At 34.1% G+C, this 17,433-nt stretch overlaps 2 protein-coding genes across 4 annotated transcripts; one reads left to right on the top strand and one right to left on the bottom strand.

The window, feature by feature from the left end:
• Positions 1 to 12,220: 12,220 nt before the first annotated feature.
• Positions 12,221 to 13,753, top strand: LOC120071220 (zinc finger CCCH domain-containing protein 3). The gene is made up of 5 exons (XM_039023351.1): positions 12,221 to 12,472; positions 12,541 to 12,602; positions 12,686 to 12,782; positions 12,855 to 12,923; positions 13,415 to 13,753. The coding sequence occupies exons 1-5, from the start codon at positions 12,343 to 12,345 to the stop codon at positions 13,525 to 13,527; spliced, it is 471 nt and encodes a 156-aa protein (XP_038879279.1). The 5' UTR covers positions 12,221 to 12,342; the 3' UTR covers positions 13,528 to 13,753.
• Positions 13,754 to 13,896: 143 nt separating this feature from the next.
• On the bottom strand, positions 13,897 to 17,433 carry LOC120071219 (pyrrolidone-carboxylate peptidase 1). Of its 3 annotated transcripts, XM_039023349.1 has the most exons (6): positions 17,372 to 17,433; positions 17,224 to 17,280; positions 16,157 to 16,495; positions 15,252 to 15,356; positions 15,090 to 15,137; positions 13,897 to 14,345 (listed from the first exon to the last, which is right to left on the bottom strand). In XM_039023349.1, the coding sequence occupies exons 3-6, from the start codon at positions 16,421 to 16,423 to the stop codon at positions 14,103 to 14,105; spliced, it is 663 nt and encodes a 220-aa protein (XP_038879277.1). In that variant the 5' UTR covers positions 16,424 to 16,495; positions 17,224 to 17,280; positions 17,372 to 17,433; the 3' UTR covers positions 13,897 to 14,102. The 3 variants fall into 3 exon arrangements, with proteins under 3 accessions (XP_038879277.1, XP_038879276.1, XP_038879278.1); XM_039023348.1 differs by having other exon boundaries at positions 17,224 to 17,413; XM_039023350.1 differs by lacking the exons at positions 17,224 to 17,280; positions 17,372 to 17,433 and having other exon boundaries at positions 16,157 to 17,195.

Genomic DNA, 17,433 nt, shown 5'->3' with positions numbered 1-17,433 from the left:
GTATATTTAAGATGCTTGAGATAATGCCAATCTTTTGTTCTTGCGATTCCGAACTATTTGGATTCCAAGAACATATTGTGCTTCTCTAAATCTTTCATTTGGAATTGTGAAGCCAACCATCTCTTAACGTCAGCTAGATATTCTACCTCATTCCCAATGAGTAGAATATCATCAACATACAACACCAGAAAAGCGACGGTTTTGTTGAGATCTTCTTGTATACACAGGGTTCGTCAACATTTTGTTCAAAACCGTAAGATTTGATTGCAGCATCAAATCTCATATTCCAGGATCTTGAAGCTTGTTTTAATCTATAAATGGATTGATTAAGCTTGCAAACTTTTTGCTCTTGACCTTGCTATATAAACCTTTCTGGTTGAGACATATAGATACTCTTTTCAAGATAGCCATTCAGAAAAGTTGTCTTGACATCCATTTTCCATATTTCATAATCATAAAATGTGGCTATGGATAAGAGTATTCTAATAGATTTTATCATGGCAACTGGAGAGAAGGTTTCTTCAAAATCTAACCTCTCTCTTTAGATAAACCCTTTTGCCACTAGTCTAGTTTTGTAGGTCTGTACCTTATCAGCTTGGTCTCATTTTCTCTTGTAGATCTACTTGCAACCGATGGGTTTTACCCCTTCCGGTTGATCTGCAACCGATGGGTTTTACCCCTTCCGGTTGATCTACAAGATCCCAGATAGAATTGAAATACATAGATTCCATTTCAAGGTCCATGGCTTTAATCTATTGGTCTTTGTCCACATCATTCATTGCTTGATTAAAAGACAATGGATCCTCTAAACCATCATCTGGTATGATGACTTGAGTTTCAGTTAAACCCATGTATCGGTCAGGCTGTTGCACAACCCTCCCACAACAATAAGGCATTCTCAACTCTTGAGAAGGATGTGAAATATCAGTTTCATCAACAACTCTTGTTGACGAACTTGCTCTATCAACAACTTTTGTTGAAGGACCTGCTCGATCAACAACTCTTGTTGATACGTTTGTCGTATCTCTGGACATTTCTTCTATTACTAGCTTACTACGAGGTTGATGGTTCTTTATATAATCTTCCTCTAGGAAGGTTACGTTTTTCGATACAAATACTTTATCTTCCTGAGGATCATAAAAGAGACCACCTCTTTTTTCCTTTGGGTAGCCTACAAATAAACAGACGTTTGAACGGTGTTCCAATTTTTTGGGATTTTACACCAACACATGTGCTGAACAACCCCAAATCCTAAAGTAATATAGATTTCCTCTACGTCCTCTCCAGAGCTCGTAAGGTGTTTCAGAAACACTTTTGGAGGGAACCATGCTCAAAATATATACCACAGTCTCAACTGCGTGTTCCCAAAAAGAATTTGGTAACTGAGCGTAACTCATCATGGAACGAACCATGTCCAACAAGGTTCTGTTTCTCCTCTCTACCACACCATTCTGCCGAGGTGTGCCAGGGGTTGTGAGTTGAGACTGAATTCCATGTTCTATCATATAGTTTTGGAATTCTATGTCCATATACTCACCACCTCGATTTGATCGAAGCGTTTTAATCTTTTTACCTATTTGGTTCTCAACCTCAGCCTTATACTCTTTGAACTTTTCAAAAGTTTTAGACTTTTGGTGTACTAGGTAAACATGTCCATACTTTGAATAATCATCTATAAAAATGATGAAATATTCAAACCCTCCTCTTACTCTAACATTTATAGGCCCGCAAAGGTCTGAATGAATCAACTCTAGGGGTTCTTTGGCTCTAAGACCTTTTCCAGAAAAAGATCTTTTTGTCATTTTACCCTCAAGACAAGACTCACATGGTGGTAAGGAACTGTCTTCCAACTTGTTTAAAAGACTGTTCTTAACCAATCTCTCAATCCTATTGAGATTTGTGTTACCCAGTCTCAAGTGCCAAAGATAGGCATTTAGAGAAATCTTCCTTTTTTATTTTATTTTATTTTATTTTATTTTTTTATGAGTCCCAACAGTTTAAAATATCTCTATGTTCAAAACAGCTTTAACCTCAGTTGGTTTTAACATGTACAAGTTATTTTCTAATTTTGCAGAGAAAATTTGTTTATTACCCATTTTGATGAATACTTCACCATTTTCGAAATAAACTTTATAATTTTGTTCTAGCAAACAGGAGACAGATATTAGATTCCTTTTTATAGAAGGAATATAATATACATTTTTCAAATAATGTACTTATCTCCTATAAATAACTTCATATCTCCCACTACTTTGGCTGAAACAATCTCCCCAGTCCCTACCTTAAAGATTGTTTCACCTTCTGTCAACTGTCTCCAGGAACTTTTTTCATGTGAGATAGTACATACATGATTAGCGGCACCTGAATCAATTATTCAGATTTTATCGTTTTCCACTAAACGTGCTTCGATAATAAGTACATTATATTTATCTTGTTGTTCGAATTGAACATTCTCATCTATATAATTCATAATTTCAGATGAGTTGGGAGATAAAGGACAATCCTCAGTTAAAACACTTTTGGTATAATCAACCGCTAGTAATTTGTTTGTTGATTTGATTTTATTGTTATGTACATCGGAAGCGAGTATTCTAGAATTCGACATGCTAATAAAATTCAAACAAATTCTAATTAGAAAATTGTAACTAAATCCAAAGTCAAATTTTAGCAAAAAGTAATAATGTACCCATAACCATTATTTATTTGCAACGATATTTTAATGACTTAGAATATGTACTACCGTAGGGCAGTCAGATACTCCTTCACTAAAACAAACAATTTTGACCAAACACTATCCCCGGAATAACTCTATTCCTATTGTCTTCAAAATAACTCTTATTCCTATAGTAGTTTGGTTATCGTTTTCGGCCAAGATCTTTACTAACAACTTAGTAATTCTTGTAAGTGTGACCCACCATTTTCAGATTCTATAGGACGGTATGAATTTGCCTCCAAAATAGAAGACAACATCCAAGACGGAACTATAAGACCCTATTCATTTTACTGAAGCCTGGGTTGTTCCGAATCCTATATTACAACCCTCCGTGGGGATAGCCGTCACTAAACACTAGCAAAGGGCCGCTTAAAGCTAACCAGCAGGCGCAACATAGGAATCTCACGTTCAGACTAATGGAGGAGATCGTAGGATATTTTGACACATATCTTTCACCCACTTACTATGAACTACTTCCTCCGTTTACCTTGATATTGACTCACACAAAACACTCTTCGAAGGGAGGTCACTCCCAGGGTGACACGAAGCATCATATGAATCTCATGGTGTAAACTATGTGGAGGCGTGGTAGTTAAAATCTATTTATCGTATAATAGACTTATATTTGAACAACTTCCTTTTATTCACTGTAATCTAGATTTAAGCTAAAAAATACTTTCCGAAGGGAGGTCACTCCCAGGGTGACACGAAGTACCGCTTAAATATAGATTGTGAACTCTTAGAGACGTGAGAGCTAAAAATAATGTATCATATATGTTATTAATCTCCCACTGAAGTTTTCTAATAACTCTATCATATAGAAGTTATTAAACTGCCACTGAAGTGTTCTAATTAGGTATATTTATACTTAGGTTCTTTCTGGCTAATAAACCCTAAGTCTATGTGGTTTATCCAAGTATAACTCTTAAAATTGGATTTTAACCTACGATGTCTAGGTGATAAATCATTTTATTACCTCACATCACTCACGTATGCTCATAAAATTGGTTACCAACACTCAATAATTCGGCCATAATCCCCAGTAGAAGGTGTTCCGTAAACCGTCGACTTAAGAACCCCCAGCCTTAGACAGAATTATATACCAGTTGAGTTTGTAACCTTAGTTTTATAAGTTTTAACAATTAAAACATGTGGTCAACCTACGTGAGCATACAACTGTTGTTTATGGATTTTAAATGTCTAACCCAATTTTATAACAACTTATAAAACTTTAGACATGCTAAACATCCACAACATACATGAGGCATTCAAAATTTAATATAACATTTATATTAAATACGAAAAACCTTAACATGCATACTATATATTATAACAATTATAACATACTTTCAAGCATGTTACATGCTTTCTATGGTGGGATTTTAAATCTAAATGGCATACTGTATGCACATACAAGACTTATTTAATTATAACATACATCATATGCATAAATAATTAAACACAGACTGATATGGTTTTAGTTTTGGCAAAAACAAGCAAACAAAACCTAATTATTACAAAACANATATAAGAAATCCTAACATGCATACTATATATTATAACAATTATAATATACTTTCAATGCATGTAACATACTTCCTATGGTGTGATTTTAAATCTAAATGGCATACTATATGCACATACAAGATTTATTTAATTATAACATACATCAAATGCATAAATAATTAAACACAGACTAATATGGTTTCAGTTTTGGCAAAAAAACAAGTAAACAGATACCTAACTATTACAAAATAGCTTCCAAACCGCTCTCGGACCGCTCGAACCGCTCCAAAACGAACTCAAGTAGCTTGAACCGGACCCAAACCATCTGAATCGAACCAGCCAAGAACCATTCGAAGCTGAATCGAACTAGACCACAAGAGAACCGGTCGAACCGGTAGCCCTTGTACATGTTCAACATCTCACTAAGTCTCATCGTTTAGTAATGAAGACCATCGTCTAGCATTTTGCCAGATCGTTTAATAAATGCTTGATCGTTTAGCCCGTGAAAAGGTAAATGATCGTCTAATGACATAGCATAGCATTCAACGCATCGCTCAGCTACCGGCAAAGGTATGCGATCCCGTAGCATAGCAACTCGACGCATCGCTTAGCTGCCGCATAGAGGTAAACGATCGCGTAGTGCTATCGTATAGCAACTCAATGCATCGTTTAGCTCCGGATTAAAGATAAAAAATCGTGGTAAGCGATCGCTTAGGGCTATCGTATAGCTCTTCATCGCATCACTTAGTTATCATATAGCTATCGCTTAGTTCTATCGTATAGAACCAAACGATCGCTTAACACCATCGTCAAGCACTGCACATCATCATTTGAGTATCTACCATAGCTAAACGATCGCTTAGCTCCATCGTTAGAACATCACCGCGTCGTTCAGCATCATAGGTAAACAATTTGTTTAGTTCTATCGCATAGAAACTTCAACGCATCACTTAGCACTATGTCTACACGATCGCTTAGCTCCGCATCTAAACGATCGCTCAACGCTATCGGGTAGCACTTCATCGCATCGCTTAGCACGCATCGTTGCTAAACGATCGCATAATACCATCGTATAGTAAATTCAACATATCGTTTAGTTCCCACGCTAAAGCTAAACGATCGTTTAATGCTATCGTATAGCAAATTGAACGCATCGTTTAACTCCCGCAGGTACACGATCGTCTAGCGTTTAACATCACAACGACCAGCGCCCATTGCTATACGATCGTCTAGCTTTTCTTTACATTGTGCAACGTCTAGAGCTAGACGATTGTTTAGCAACTGGAACCTCAGCGAAGACAAGAACAGAGGCTGGTTTTCTGGAACTGCAACTCGGCCCCTTCGCTTGTTTCTTCGATTTACAGCTTAATTTCAACTCTAATGACTACAAATAAATTACAGACTCTTAGGAACACATTAAAGCTCATCAAGCAAGAGTCAATTACAAATTTAAATGAGAAATTAAAGAGAATTAAACAGCCAAAACTAAAAAAACCATATCAGTGCATCAATTTCATATTTCTCATATAAAACACCCACCAAACCAAAATTAAACCGAATTGAATGCTTATTTAATACTCTGATACCAATTGTAGGAATGTATCAACAACATGGAAGAACTAGGATCATCTAAGCATTCAAATTCACTAATTTTAGCAAAATATAAAGCATGCTTCTGTAGGAAAAATGAGTTTCAAGACATACCTCTTGTAAAACTTCTTCAAATCTCCTTCTCCAGCTGCAATTTTCTCCATATCTTATTGTAGACCACCTCAAGATCTTTCCCACTATTCTCTTGGTGCTCTAGATTGAGTTGTGGGACTCAAAACAAGTTTGAATCAAAGGATGAAGGAGAAAAACTCACTGCAACAACTTTGTTGAAGAATCATTCTTCAAACCGATTTTTCTCTCAAAATTCTGTAGATTGCATGCCCGATTTTCACTCCAATCTTCCCATTATATTGCATATCAACATGCAAAGAGAAGAGCTACATGAGTTGCAGCTCATGCTTGGAGAAGACAAGGAAAATATATTGCTATATGTGTGAGCTAGTTAAATGATGGATTGGAAAAACTTATTTTTCCATTTTGTGTTTTGATTTTCTAATTTTCCAATTTTATTTAAAAATCAAAATTTGATTTTATAAAATCTTTTTTGATTTTAAAAAATAAAAAATTTAATTAATTTCATAAATTAATTATTAAAGAAAACTTAATTAATTTAATATCAAATATTAAATTAATTTCAACACATATCCATCTTTATATATTTAAATCATATTTAAATATATAAATTCTCCTATCTCGTTTAATTCTAAAATTAAACATAATTATATCTCATATAATTACTAATTTCCTTAATTCTAATTTGAACGTTTCAAATTAACTTTTCACGCTATTCTAGAGCTAGTCCGTTACGAGCTAGTAGGGGGACCTCGTGGACCTATAGATCATGGGCTCCAACGATCCGAGATTAATTGGCTAAACTCATGAGACCAAATTAATCCCTATTCGTTAACTAATGGGTTATTCCACTAAAGCCCATAGTTGCACTCCCCTCACTGTATATATATTATATCCACATGATTTAACCATAATCAGCAAGTCGACCCTTCACAGGTTGTTCAGTAATAACGGTTGGGTCAAATATCTGTTTATCCTCGAGATTACGTCTTATTCCTCAAGTCCCTACTGATCCTCTAATGAACAACTAGTTTGTGATCCAATCACCAAAACCAAACTCTATCAACCCAGTGAGAGGTTGAGGTCCTTGTTTAAGACCTGGATTCAGTACTTGAGAGAACAACATTTCTCCTATCCCTAAATCGGTAGGCGTGAACTCCGTCTTTCACCTTATGTCCCAGCTATCTATCAGATCTTACCCCTGAAATGGGATCTTATTGAGCCGACGCTGTTGAGCCAACCCTCAACTATGCAATCTAAGGGCAATCCCAAATAAACAGGAGTTCATAGTTAGCTTAGGATTAAGATCGAGTTACCTAGGTCATCTAGGTGAAATAGTCAATCTTAAACAGTAAACAACGTTATAAAGTAAGAGTGACTTATTTCTTGGTCCTGATCTTATACAAACTCATTGCATAGGACGCCCCCACTTCTCATGTCATAACATGTACGAATTAGGATCACATCGTATGTATCACTTTACAACTCTTTGTAACATCTACAGAGTAGGCCGCATCGAATGGTTTTACTAGAATAAGTTACCGATCGGTTTAGTAAATCGTTTTTAGTTTTCCGAATTTTGAAGAATACGCTGCGCGGTTTTGTCTCCACATAAAGTTCAAGTACTGATACAATAGTCATGGGTCTTAGTTTATTGGATTTAGACTTTCATACAATTTATGAGATCAATAACAAGTATATTGATTATAGAAAATGTTTATCATTTTACAAACTGCGAGTTTTTAGGACATAAAACCCAACAAATGAGATTTACATTAAGGACCATGAAATAGAAAAAGAGCTATGGTTTATATGTTTCATGAGATGAAATATCAAAACTATAGGTTATAAATATAGTATGGTAAGTTAGTTATCATTTATATTTATAATAATATTAATTATTGGATAATTATCTCTTTTTCTCTAATAATCAATTGAGTGAGAGATTATCGGTGGTTTCATGGTAACTGTAAGATAAAAAGGAAAATTTTTTCCCTAATTTTAATGATGTTGTTTTGAAATTTCCATTCTCGAAAATTACTCACGGAAAAGTTATCAAGTAAATAAGATTTGCTAAATGACAGCTTGGAGAGACTAGACAATCGTGGAGTGTTTCAATACGATAGACACTCGGCTAGCCAATGAGCTAAATGATCGCATAGCTTTTGCTAAACGATCGCATAGCTTTTGTTAAACGATTGGGCATCGTCTATATGATAGACTTTGACATCTCCCACTTGCTCAATCGTTTACATGATTGTTCTCCTCTGGTCTCTTCCTCTAACCAAGTCCACATAGAGCCACACTTCTGGATTCTCACACCGAGAATACCAAGGTAGCCATTATGGTGGTGTCATACTCGACTCGACATTAGTCAAGGTTCTGTGGAGGCCATTCGCTGTGTTCGTTGTGTTCATGGTCGTGTTAATTGTGCAATGTAGCGGTCATATTGTTCGAGCATTTGGGTTGCAGTCTTAGTGTCTATTCGAGCGTTTGTGATCAAGGATGTTGAAGATCTGTCTTCAAAGGTATGTTAATTTTTTCCCTTGATCGTGTAGAAAAGCATGCTGTAATTTTGGTTTTATGCATAGCCTGTTGTTTCCGTTTGTGTACTTTAATTGTTAATGTTCATATACGATTGAAATTTGGAACGATCCTTCCACTGCTCATAGAAATCCTCATGTCCGATTTCCTTCATATACCTGATTATTCTTTGAAGATACGTCTATACTACGTTGAAAAACTCCCTTTCGAGTTGCTTTGAACACTCGATAGTTCTAAGATAGGGATTAATATACCAGTCAAAAGTATTACCTTTCAATCTTTAGATGAAAAACTTAGCTAGTAGATCTCTTCTAATACTAGCATTTTCACACGTCATGATGAAGCTAGCAACATGTTATTTGGTATTATCCTTCCCATGAAATTGTTGAAACTTGAGTGTTGGTAGCCACTTGGCATTCTTAGATTATATAAATCTTTTTAGTATATACCTTAAAATACAATAGATGATTTTGAGTACGTCTACCATATTTGAGCTTTAATGAAGTTTGAGATCATGTTCTGAAGTTGCTTGACAAACAATCAATCAATTTAAGTTGAATGTTGTGGTTGGTTTTTTTTTGCAGGATGGTCTTCTTTTTTATAACAGATGTTTGATTTGATACGTCAACATTAGGACTTTTAGTATGGTTCTTTAAAGAGATGATTTTATAATCTCTATATTTGGTCGCTTTCACCAACATGCTAACCTTCTTTTCCAGTTCAACCATCCTTTCTTCACTTGTACCCACGTCAGTTATTATGATTGATAATATATTAGAGTCAGACACATTCTTATTTGATTGTTGGAAGTAGAAGTGGATTTGTTGAATAATGGATTCTCCTTGGTGAAAACTCTACACCTAGTTGGTTCTATCATTTGTGTCCTTTTTAAACTATTAAATTTTCTTCGAGTGTTCATGAGTAATTGACATCCCTATAAGCATCATTTGAAGTCGTTGAAGTTGAAGTGTTGTGTTTAGATGTCATCATTTCTTTAAGGAGATTTATCTTATATGAGAGAAATAAATAAAAGATAAAGATGTCTCAAGACGTGCAAATTTGTTCGACAAGATTTTTTTGAGAAATTTAATTTGGTGAATGAACTTTGAATTTGTATTAATTTCAATATGTTTAGTGTAGTGATTACAGTCTCTAATGCGTAGTCCTTTTGATTCTTTCTCTAAAGGAAGTTTTAGTTTTTCAAGTCTTCTTAAAGCTTTAGTTTTGGAGTCTTTAGGAACTTAAGGAAACTTCAGTCTTTCAAGTATTCAATCTTTGATCATTAGGAGAGTTTAAAGTTGATTTTGACTTTAAGTTTGCTTTAGTTTCTTCAATATTTATACTCACATGGTGAATTATAATCTTCAAATCTCCATAGCTTCAGTAGAGGCTTCCATTTTTCTCATCATCAATCTCCTCACTCAAAATGAAGGTAAGACCTCGATTTATAGAGTTTTGAAAGGCCTTACGTGGGTTTGGGTCTAGTTGTCTTTTGGGCTCATCATTTGTATTTGGGCTTAGACAACAATTGGGCTTGACCCAACTTTTTAGGACTTGAATTAAGTTGAGGAGAATTAGAGCATATGACAGATTTTAGGGTTTGGTTTTTAAAAATGGCAAAATCGGCAAATAATAAGATTTATGGCAACTCATGACATGCACATAGTCACAAATTTTCAAATCCCTGTTTTACCCTTGTCTAGTTCCATGTTTTTATTATTGATGAACCTATAAATACATGTAAGTGTAGAATCATAACAATGATGGGATTCTGTATAGAGAGTAATTGCTGATGCCTTAGTTCTCCACTTTTCCTCTAATTGATTTATTTGTTTCACTAAACATAACTGCGTTCCTCAAAATAACCATTCTTCCTAATTGTTTAAGATTGTACTTAATATTTTATACATAATATCATCTAACCAACTATATATTTCATTTAAATTTGATCATTTTTTGTATTTTTTTAATCATCTTTTATTCATTATCATCTTATTATATTATTATACCATTAATTCATCTTTTTGACAAAGAAATAAGTATTCACTTTTGCAATCTTGCTAATTTTGCTATGCCTCTACAATGAGTTAGACTTCTTTGGTAGGTTTTATGGTTGATGAAGTTATAAATATGTTGAAGCTTAAATGAAAACGAAATCATGAATACAGTGTAATTCTAAATAAATGAACTTCCTTCCTAATTTTTCTCTTCCGAATTATATTTGAATTTATATTTTATTATCAAAATAGATTTTATCTAACTTCTTATTGAATTAATCACAATAAACAAAAAATTTCTGGTTTTTCTCTCCATTTTATATTTGAATTTATCTTTTATTATCAAATTTTATTTTATCCAACTAACTTTCGATTTGTTTAAATATTTGCTACAAATTCAATTGTATCTAAATATTTTTTTCATTATTTTATACATACTTTTATCACATTAATTTGATCTTTTTTTCTTCATATTTTTTATGTTTCAATTTTTCATATAGAAACACGTAAAAATAACTTGTTGTATTTAAAAAGAAATATATAAATGTGAATTAAATTTTAAATGCTTGAAACTTGTGCGTGTATATATATATTTATATATTGTTCATTTTATTATTATTAATAATAACATCATCATCATCATTAATGTTATATATTAAAATAAGATAACAAAAAACTCTTTCTTCATCTTCTTCACTTAGCTGCCCCCCCCCCCCCCCCCCCCCCCCCCCAAAATCTATTTTTCTCTTTCTCAATTTTATGTCTGCAATCGTTGGTTCAACAACCATTTTTTGAATCCATTGTCTTGGCTACTGGCTAGCTTTTGATGACCACCAACGCCAGGTCTCCGACTTTTTCTGCTTGCACACATGTTTAAAGTTAGTTTTCTAAATCCTATAAACAAAATGGTCATATGGAATGAAGACGATAAAACTCCCTACAACAGGTTTGATGTCAAACGCAATCATATTTCCGATATTCACATCATCCTGAAGTTGCAATTCCTTCAACAACTTCATTGGTACAATCAACTTTGCTCTTTCTCACTTTGGAGGAAGTCTATCGTTATAGACATCCATAAGTTTCTAATAAACCCCACCGCCTGGTCATCATCTTCTCTCGCATACATGCTTTCTATAGGCAACTGGAAACGTTAAAGACCATATTGAGTGATTTTTAATTTTTGCTTCTAGAATGTCTAGATACCGAATCTTTGTGGTATCCGTGTTGTTTTTGGAGTAGTGTTTCTTTGCATTCTCGTTTGTACTTAATTTTGTTGTTTTAGAACAATTTTGTTATTTACTAATTAGTATTTTTTATTATATAAATTTGTTCCGCTATTTTTATAATTTTGTAGTCAACCCAATTTAACATTGTACGCTAATTATCGGTCAAAATATCATCATTGGTTCATCACTGTGATCAAAGGGACATTAATTGTCTCCAAAATTTCAATTTAGGGACATTAATTCATAATTGGAGCTTCATTGTAATGACGTGAGAAATTTAATCTTTCGTGGCTAACTGTGGTTGGAACACTAAATTGGAGCAAAAAATCAATGTCAAAGATTTAAAACTATAAAAAAGAATAGTTTTCAAAAAAATTATTATTATTATTATTAATAATCAATTAATTAATTAAGAATTAATTAAATTTGAAACTTGAATGTAAAGTATTAACTAAGAATTAAAATGTCTAAAAAGAAAATATTTAAAAAAAAACTACAAAATTGTGGGAAAAAATAAACATGATTTTTAAAAACAAAAGAGATAACAAAAGATTGAAGGAGAAAGTGATTAGAAACAGAAAAGCTCAAGAAAGAAGAAACCATTGGAACGAAGAAGAATCGAAGAATCGAAGAATCGAAGAACCGAAGAACCGAAGAATCGAAGAAGAAGATGCCACTGGGAAAATATTATTGCGATTACTGCGAGAAGCAATTCCAAGACACTCCTTTCGCTCGAAAACGCCATCTTCAAAGCCTTTCTCATCAGAAGGCCAAAGCTCTCTGGTTCGACTCTTTCAAAGGTCTCTCCATCTCTGCTTGCTTTCTCCCCTTTTCCCAATTCAATTCTTCATTCTTCTCTTCCTTGCAGACCCCAATCAACCTCTCTTTCATGCCTTCCGACCAGGCTTCTGTAATCGCTTCCTCACTACGGTAATTCTTCTTCCCTTCCCATCGCATCGCTTCCATTTTCTTTTAACCTATTTTTATATACTTTCTTCACTTTCATTTGAAAGGGGTTTTGCCAATACGGTGATTCTTGTAAATATTTTCACCCCAACAACAACTACAACAATAATAATACGCACAACTCCACTTCCCACCCCATTGCAGGTACGCCGAAATTTATTTATTTATTTTTTTTTTCCCATCCATTTCCTGTCTGATTTTAAATCAAATTCACAGGTTTCCCGGAAAATAATCAACCCCCAAATTTTCCGGTGAATCAATTCGCAGACGGCAGCTCTTTCACAGGTAGAACTTGAACCGAACTCCTTTTCCTTGCTGCTTAATTTGACAGCTTTATGTGTTCCGTTTCACACTTTATTTGTTTATTTATTATTACCAACAGCAATGCATTTCCCCCATTCATAGGAACAATCGAGCAATTCCCATCTCCATTCCTCTTTCATTAATCGATTTTGAACAGAACTTGAACCTTTACGTAGTGCTTGTTATGAATCTGCAAATCATTCTGAGTTATGGACAGCACCCATAAATGTTTATGAACGAACCTTTAAATCATCCTGACTTCTACATATTGTTGGCTTTTTATCTTTGTTTTTGGAAACTAAACCTATTTCATCCACATTTTTTTACAATAATTTACATCTTTATTAAGTACAATAGTTAAATTCTTAGGCAAATTCCAAAAACAAAATCAAGTATTTGAAAGCTATTTTTTTTAGTTTCAAAATTTGACTTAATTTTTTAAAACATAGGTGAAAAATAATCTTTACTTTCAGGTAGTTTAGTTAGCGATAGTATGGGAAGAACATCCTGGGGCAATTTACCTCCATCACTGATGCCTCCTCCAGAGGGTGGATACCCACCTCTTCCTTTTGTAGACTGGGGATAATCCATCAATATCAGTTATTGGTACAAGACTCCTGGGCTCTCTTTTTTCTGTCCTACTCTACTTATGCAACAATTTGTACAAATTTGGTGTCATCAAAGGCCAAACAAATGTGCTTTTCCTTGTTTTCCTTTCGGTATGATATACGACTCATAAGTGTCATAAAGATCCATCTTCTGTTAATGTTGAGTATTTAGTTGCATATCTTATAGCTCAAATTGTAATGTCATGATATGTCGAGTTGATGGTGCTCTAAACTTGTTGAGATCATCATGATCAAATGACATGCAATAATATGACGAGAGTAGATGAAGAAATTAAGCAAACACCTGATTCTGAGACCTTTTTTTCACTAGCAAACTGAACTTTTCATTCATATAAACCAGGCATGGTAGGCTCCAAATGTTATTTATGTCGACAAGTAGCCGAAACCATCTAAAGATAAGTATGAAGAACATTTGAATGCATGTTTTTCGAAATACATACATTAGCCCTTAAAGGATATTATTATTTCTTTTATTCAAGCATCTTGACAAACAACCATCACCCCAATACATCCTCCTATACACATTAGTAGCCTAATAACTTGAAGATGCAAGTACCTCTAACAAGGAAGCAATAAATTGCATCTGGGTCTCTTCATCTATAGTTAAGAAGAGAGGAACATGAACAAATAGTGATTTGATGCCGTTCTCTTCTGCATGGCGAAGGGAATGGTAGTAGACATAATTGCACACAAAGCGACCAGCATCGTCTGAAGTCATCACTTCGTAACCCTTCTTTGCCAGTGTCTTGGTTATTTCCTCCACTGGAAGAGAGGTCTGCAGGGCAGAGTTGGGTAAGAAATCAGGTAGAGAACATGATTTGTAATAAAAAAAAAATTTAAGGCCATCAATGATGGTATTAAGAACCAAAAAAAGGGTACTATAACTTCTGCAAATTAAAGATTGCCATCTCCATGTGTATAAGCAACAAAAGTTTTACTATAAGGTTTGCGACCTGCCCTGAAAAGATTCAATATGTTAAAACGTTTTGATGTTGTACCAACTTAAGAAGAATGACAGACAACACACATCAGGGATACAATGAGATGAATTAATCTTTCATTTTTTCTCAATGAAAGCAGTTCTTTCTATTAAAAAAAAAAAGATGAATTACATTTAAATTTTGTCATACATTTCACTATTTTTCACAAATGTATGCTAGCATATGATATTTGCATCTTAAAGACGAGGAGGAAAATGGTATGAAATATAAATTACATATTTCTCAAATAAACAAATATTATTCTAAATGACTTAGACATTTTATCAGAAAGAAACTCCAAATCAGTAGTGTTTATACTTATATATTGATCTTTATTAATTGTCTCAAATATATCATTTAAAGTGTCAGTTGATTTATTTTAAATAAAATAAAAGATCTAACATTTTAGCTCAAGTGTCAAATGACTGTCGAAAAACAAATAAAAGGTTAAAGGTTTGAATCTCCACCCTAACATAGTGAACTCAAAAAAATTAATCAATGCGTTCAATAAGTATTTGAAAGAAAAAACTTCATTTCACCTGTCGCATACGTGATATTTCACCGTCCTCTGGTACAATTGGTACTTTCTGCAGCAGATGAAAGTAACAACAAATGATCAAACTCCCAGGAATATAGATGCTCACGCGAACTAAACTCCATGGAGACTAGGAGATAAATACATATTTAAGCAAATTATCTACCTGGGGCTTCCATCCCATTTCATCAGGACAACGAAAGGTGGCTTCGTTAAAGGCTTGGTGTTCGATAGCAAATCTTGAAGCGCCACTATTAACTCCCAAGTGAAGCTGAAGGATGAACAGCAACAATTTCTAAGTCATCATGTAGAACAGTAATGAAGAAATAGCATTAACATGATGCAAGGCACAAACTTGCATAAGTTCTGCTTTAGGGTTTAACAGTCTGTATTTACACGTGAGTTGATTCCGAATTTATGATACACATATTTATATTGTTTAAGACGACACCGATTCCATGTATATGATATTATACAAAACCAACTATTTTTCCCTCTGTTAGTATTTTCCTTGTGTCGTGTGCATGTTTCTGTTTGTCTTCTCAACTCACTGAAACATTACCATGGTTTTTGAGCCTTATAATAGTACTCCAGTAGAAAATACCTAACCAGACTTCATAAGAAAAGTGAATCAAGATGTGCAACAGAGCCCCCAATACTAAATTAGGCTTTATCAATCAATAGTTAAGTGGCTGTCTTTTCTTCGCCATTGACTTATGATTGTAGAGACACTGAAATTATAATTGATTTAGGCAAATTTGTTTTGATGCTTTAGACAACATTAAACTTGGGAGGTTCTCAGCTGAAGATCAGAAGCTTTCTAAGAAAACACAGGAAAGTTAAACAATAACAAAAGGGAGTAATGTATCCTCCGAGTAACTTGTGTTGTAGCTTTGATTGTCCGGTTGAAGATACTAATAAGAAAAGAACTAATGACCAGCAGATCATATCTCGTAGTTGGAACATAAAACAAGAGTAGATAGATAAAAAGGAAGGCAACTTCAGAGATGAGCAAAACAGGAAATAAGCCTTATATAAGAAAGGTCTGAGCTAGGGGCAGAAATAACTGACCCAGATAATTCTTCTGGAATTGGTAGGTTCAGAACCCTTCCCCTCTACAGCAGATTTCAACGTCTTACGTAGCAAATCAAGAGCTCCCTGCCCCGCAGTTTCAAGAATGCTGCAACTCCCAAGAGTTAGACCTTCTGGCAAACCATTCTTCTCCATATACTTCTTGAGATTGTTCACTATTGTCTCAGTTGGATTATCAGAAACTCCATGGAACTTCTTAAACCCTGTTACATGAATCGTAACCGATGGAGGCCCTTCCGACCCCATTTACCAAAGATCTGTTCTTAGTAACAGTACTACTACAGAAAAAATTCCAAAGAGAGAATTGTCTCCTACAGTCTGCAAGATATTAACACAAGTGGTTAACTTGTTGCAACTGAAAGTAAAATTCTCAGCAGAAACAATCCTCTTCTTTAGACTTCATGCTTCCTAACACCAAAATCTCACTGTATAATCCACCATTTTCTCTTAGACAAGGATTGGTACAACAAAGCTAATGCCAAATAGAATACAAATTTCACAACATTAGCTCATTAATATTGTACTGTTAACAACAAATTTCTGAAACCAACAAAATCAGTTACTCAAAACAGCATATCCAGTCCTCACTTCACAGGCTGTATCCACAGCTCAAAGAAAAACACATGGAAAAAAGAAACGAAAATCACATCACAATTCACAGAGTAGCAGCAGAAATCTCCACTTGAATACCTCAGAAATCAAACAAATCGAGAAGGAAAAAGAAAAAAGAAAAAAACCCAGTTCATAAAATTACATGACAATAGAATAAAAGTAATGATCCGTGTTAAAGTTGAAGACACAAAACCAAACCATCCAGCAGATTCATGAACTATGAAGGAAAAAGAGGAATTAATTCCCGATCGAGATGCTAAGTTAAAATGGAACAGAATCAGAACCCTCAAAATGATTAAAAAAAAAAAACAACAATTAAATTTAAAAATCTACCAAACTTGGAACAGAAATGGAAATTAAAGAAAATGGGTTCATAAAAAAGAGCAGAAAAAGGAAAAATCCTGAGAAGGAAAAGGGAATTTAGACATGTTTACCTGTAAAGATTGGAGAAGAAGGCAAAAACTCAACCACCAGTCTTATCTATTCTTTACCTAGTAAAAGACGATCAGATTATCAGAGAAAATTAAAAAAGAAAAAGAAAAAGAAAAAAAAAAAAGGATTAAATAGAGCATAGTAGAGAACGTGGAGATGGTGGGAGTTGGAAAGTTCGCATCGAAACGCCAAAACCAAAATTATTACTCAGA

The sequence above is a fragment of the Benincasa hispida genome, chromosome 2, assembly GCF_009727055.1.
Source record: "Benincasa hispida cultivar B227 chromosome 2, ASM972705v1, whole genome shotgun sequence".
NCBI lineage: Eukaryota > Viridiplantae > Streptophyta > Magnoliopsida > Cucurbitales > Cucurbitaceae > Benincasa > Benincasa hispida.
This window is presented reverse-complemented; position numbering and strand designations above follow the sequence as displayed.

Coding starts and splice junctions, on each gene's coding strand:
- LOC120071220 (XM_039023351.1), top strand. CDS start 12,343: ATGCCACTGGGAAAATATTATTGCGATTACTGCGAGAAGCAATTCCAA. Junction 12,473..12,540: donor CTGGTTCGACTCTTTCAAAG/GTCTCTCCATCT, acceptor TCTTCCTTGCAG/ACCCCAATCAACCTCTCTTT. Junction 12,783..12,854: donor CACTTCCCACCCCATTGCAG/GTACGCCGAAAT, acceptor TCAAATTCACAG/GTTTCCCGGAAAATAATCAA.
- LOC120071219 (XM_039023349.1), bottom strand. CDS start 16,423: ATGGGGTCGGAAGGGCCTCCATCGGTTACGATTCATGTAACAGGGTTT. Junction 15,357..16,156: donor ATTCCAGAAGAATTATCTGG/GTCAGTTATTTC, acceptor TTCATCCTTCAG/CTTCACTTGGGAGTTAATAG. Junction 15,138..15,251: donor AAATGGGATGGAAGCCCCAG/GTAGATAATTTG, acceptor CATCTGCTGCAG/AAAGTACCAATTGTACCAGA.